The sequence below is a fragment of the Impatiens glandulifera genome, chromosome 8 (genome assembly GCF_907164915.1).
Source record: "Impatiens glandulifera chromosome 8, dImpGla2.1, whole genome shotgun sequence".
Classification (NCBI taxonomy): Eukaryota; Viridiplantae; Streptophyta; class Magnoliopsida; order Ericales; family Balsaminaceae; genus Impatiens; species Impatiens glandulifera.
In genome coordinates this window covers 4,195,147-4,197,515 of record NC_061869.1, presented here as the reverse complement: position 1 = coordinate 4,197,515, position 2,369 = coordinate 4,195,147, and the positions used below count along the sequence as shown (strand labels likewise).

At 35.2% G+C, this 2,369-nt stretch overlaps 1 protein-coding gene across 1 annotated transcript; it reads right to left on the bottom strand.

Annotated features, from left to right (window-relative positions):
• On the bottom strand, positions 1-2,369 carry LOC124912212. Its single transcript, XM_047452779.1, has 4 exons — positions 2,173-2,369; positions 1,326-1,992; positions 448-592; positions 1-282 (listed from the first exon to the last, which is right to left on the bottom strand). Exons 2-4 carry the CDS (start codon positions 1,792-1,794, stop codon positions 258-260), a joined length of 639 nt encoding a protein of 212 aa, XP_047308735.1. The 5' UTR covers positions 1,795-1,992; positions 2,173-2,369; the 3' UTR covers positions 1-257.

Here is a 2,369-nt window from a genome sequence, read left to right as displayed (position 1 = left end):
TGAACAAGATGGAAGTTGATCTGAAATTAATCTAAAATAATCCAAATAAAACAAAGACCTGCTAATGTCATATGAAAGATTGAGAAAGAACCTGACTAATATGAGTACAAAAACAACAATTGAATTAGAAGCCATAATCTCTACTCTAATAGTGATGGTTAGAAGAAGTTTATGGCTTAATAAAGACAACAAATATATATACATACAACAAACTCAGGCTCAAAATTAATTCCTTCTTCAATCCAAGCAATCAAGTTTTATCCAGAATCCTGCTCCACAGAGCTGCATTCACAAACAAAGTAGAAGAAGAACAATCATACAACAAAATCAAATAAAATAAAAAATGAATTTTGGCAAATAATATGTATAGTATGCAATTTAAGTTGAATGAATCATGTTATTATTATTATTATCAAAATGCATAATGCAGATTGGGGGGAAACGCACTAAGGAGAATCCGAATTGGGTGTATTGTCATGATTCCGAGATGGGTTATCGAAAAACTTGATTAATATCATACTGCTTGCAGCCATCGACGGCTCTGGAGACCCTTGAAAGCTCACATTATGGGAATTCACTTTTGAACTCAACCCTGCTATACAAAGAGGAGCAGCAGTTGTTAAACATGCTAATTCTATTTCCTTTGAGATTCTTTCACTATCATCACCCTTCTAAACTATTGTTTTTCTTTTGTATAATCTTCATGAATATGAAATTGTAAGATCTAGACACCCAAATTCCATTTCAGCTTTCCTTAGTTTCTAAAATCTACCACAAAGGTTAACTGACAAAAACAAAAGATGGTCCAATATAGACAATGCTTTCTGTTATGCTCAGGTTTCAGGTTCGATTCATACTCAAACACATTGATTGATTGAAGTGGGTGTCTTCTAAGTCCACTCAAAATTTGTTACTTTCCATGGAATGGACTATTAAGGCTTCTAAAATGTTATTTGACTAGCTTTGTTGTCTGAGTTTAGTCTTTAGTCCTGTTTTTTTTTTTCAATTTATTTGAAAAATGTAACTAGCTAGTCATAGTTTCTATTTATTAATGCTTAAAACAAGTATTGGCAACTTCAAAATGTTGAAATTTTATAGTAATCAAGAGGGTGGAACAACGTTTGAAGGTGACACAATTTTCCTAGTTAGACCTACATCCAGATACAAAACCATTTGAATGAATCCTAGAGAACATGTAATAATGAGATCAACAAAGAAATAGCCTATCCTGAATGAATCTCAGTTCAAGAAACATGAAACCACAAGAGTAAAAATGAAATCATACATAGTGCAATTGAAAACTCGGGATGAAGATGGTTGGTTACCTTGAAAGATTATCACGAAAAAGAAGAGTACTGTAATGGCCATTGCAGATATGCTACTCCTAGAAGGCTTAGATGATTTAATCTCCTTCATCTTCCTCAAAGACTTCATATGTTCAATCCTAGCCCGTTTCTTCATAGCAAGTTCAGAGATTTCCTTAATTAACTTCACATCAGCTGCATCAAGAGCCGGTCCTTTAGGAGGCCGAGGAGGTTTAGAAGCCTTTTTATTGTTAGACCTTTTATGTTTCTCCTTCTCAGGCGTTGTTTTCGCAAAGAAAGCCACTTGTTCTTGAATCCTCTCTTCTCTTGTTGTACTACTCACATTATTACCATCATCAACACAATTCAAACTTCTCAATATACTATACATCAACGGCCTTTCGTGTCTTTCATCCACAATGGAGACTCGATTTGTCGTACCACTCTCGAGATCAACAGGTGATTTTTCAGTTGAATCTGTTTTCTCCATTTGAATAAACTCAACTAAAGTTTTCTCACTAAATTCTCATCAGGTAAATGAAAATGAACTCTGATCACAAAACCTCCTAACATCTTCTATGTCATAAGAGAAACGATAATCATCCAGATCTCTTCCATATGTTAGGTTTTCAAATAATCCTTCACATAAGATTCAGCATAAGACCATACACGATTCTGAAAAGAGCAACTGATCGAAAACATACATGACATTAGATTCCTAAAAAGTAAAAACCAGCTACATTTCTGATAAACTAACATTTGATCAAATAACCCTAGGCAATCGGCATAAAACGTGGAAACGCAAGAAGAAATCATATCCAGCAAGGAAAACGTCGAAATGAAGCAAGTATTGAATGCGATTACGTACCTACTTCTGCAAAAGGCGGACGACGACGGCGACGGCGGCCGGCCGCGAGTAGAGAGAGAAAAGGAGATAGAGAGAGAAAGAGAAGGAGATGAAAATGAAGTGATTGGAAGAGAAGACTAGAATCGGCGATGTTTACGCATAACCCCCAAATATAGAGTTTCCTCCCTCCATTTGAATTCTACTGTTAATCAACACTG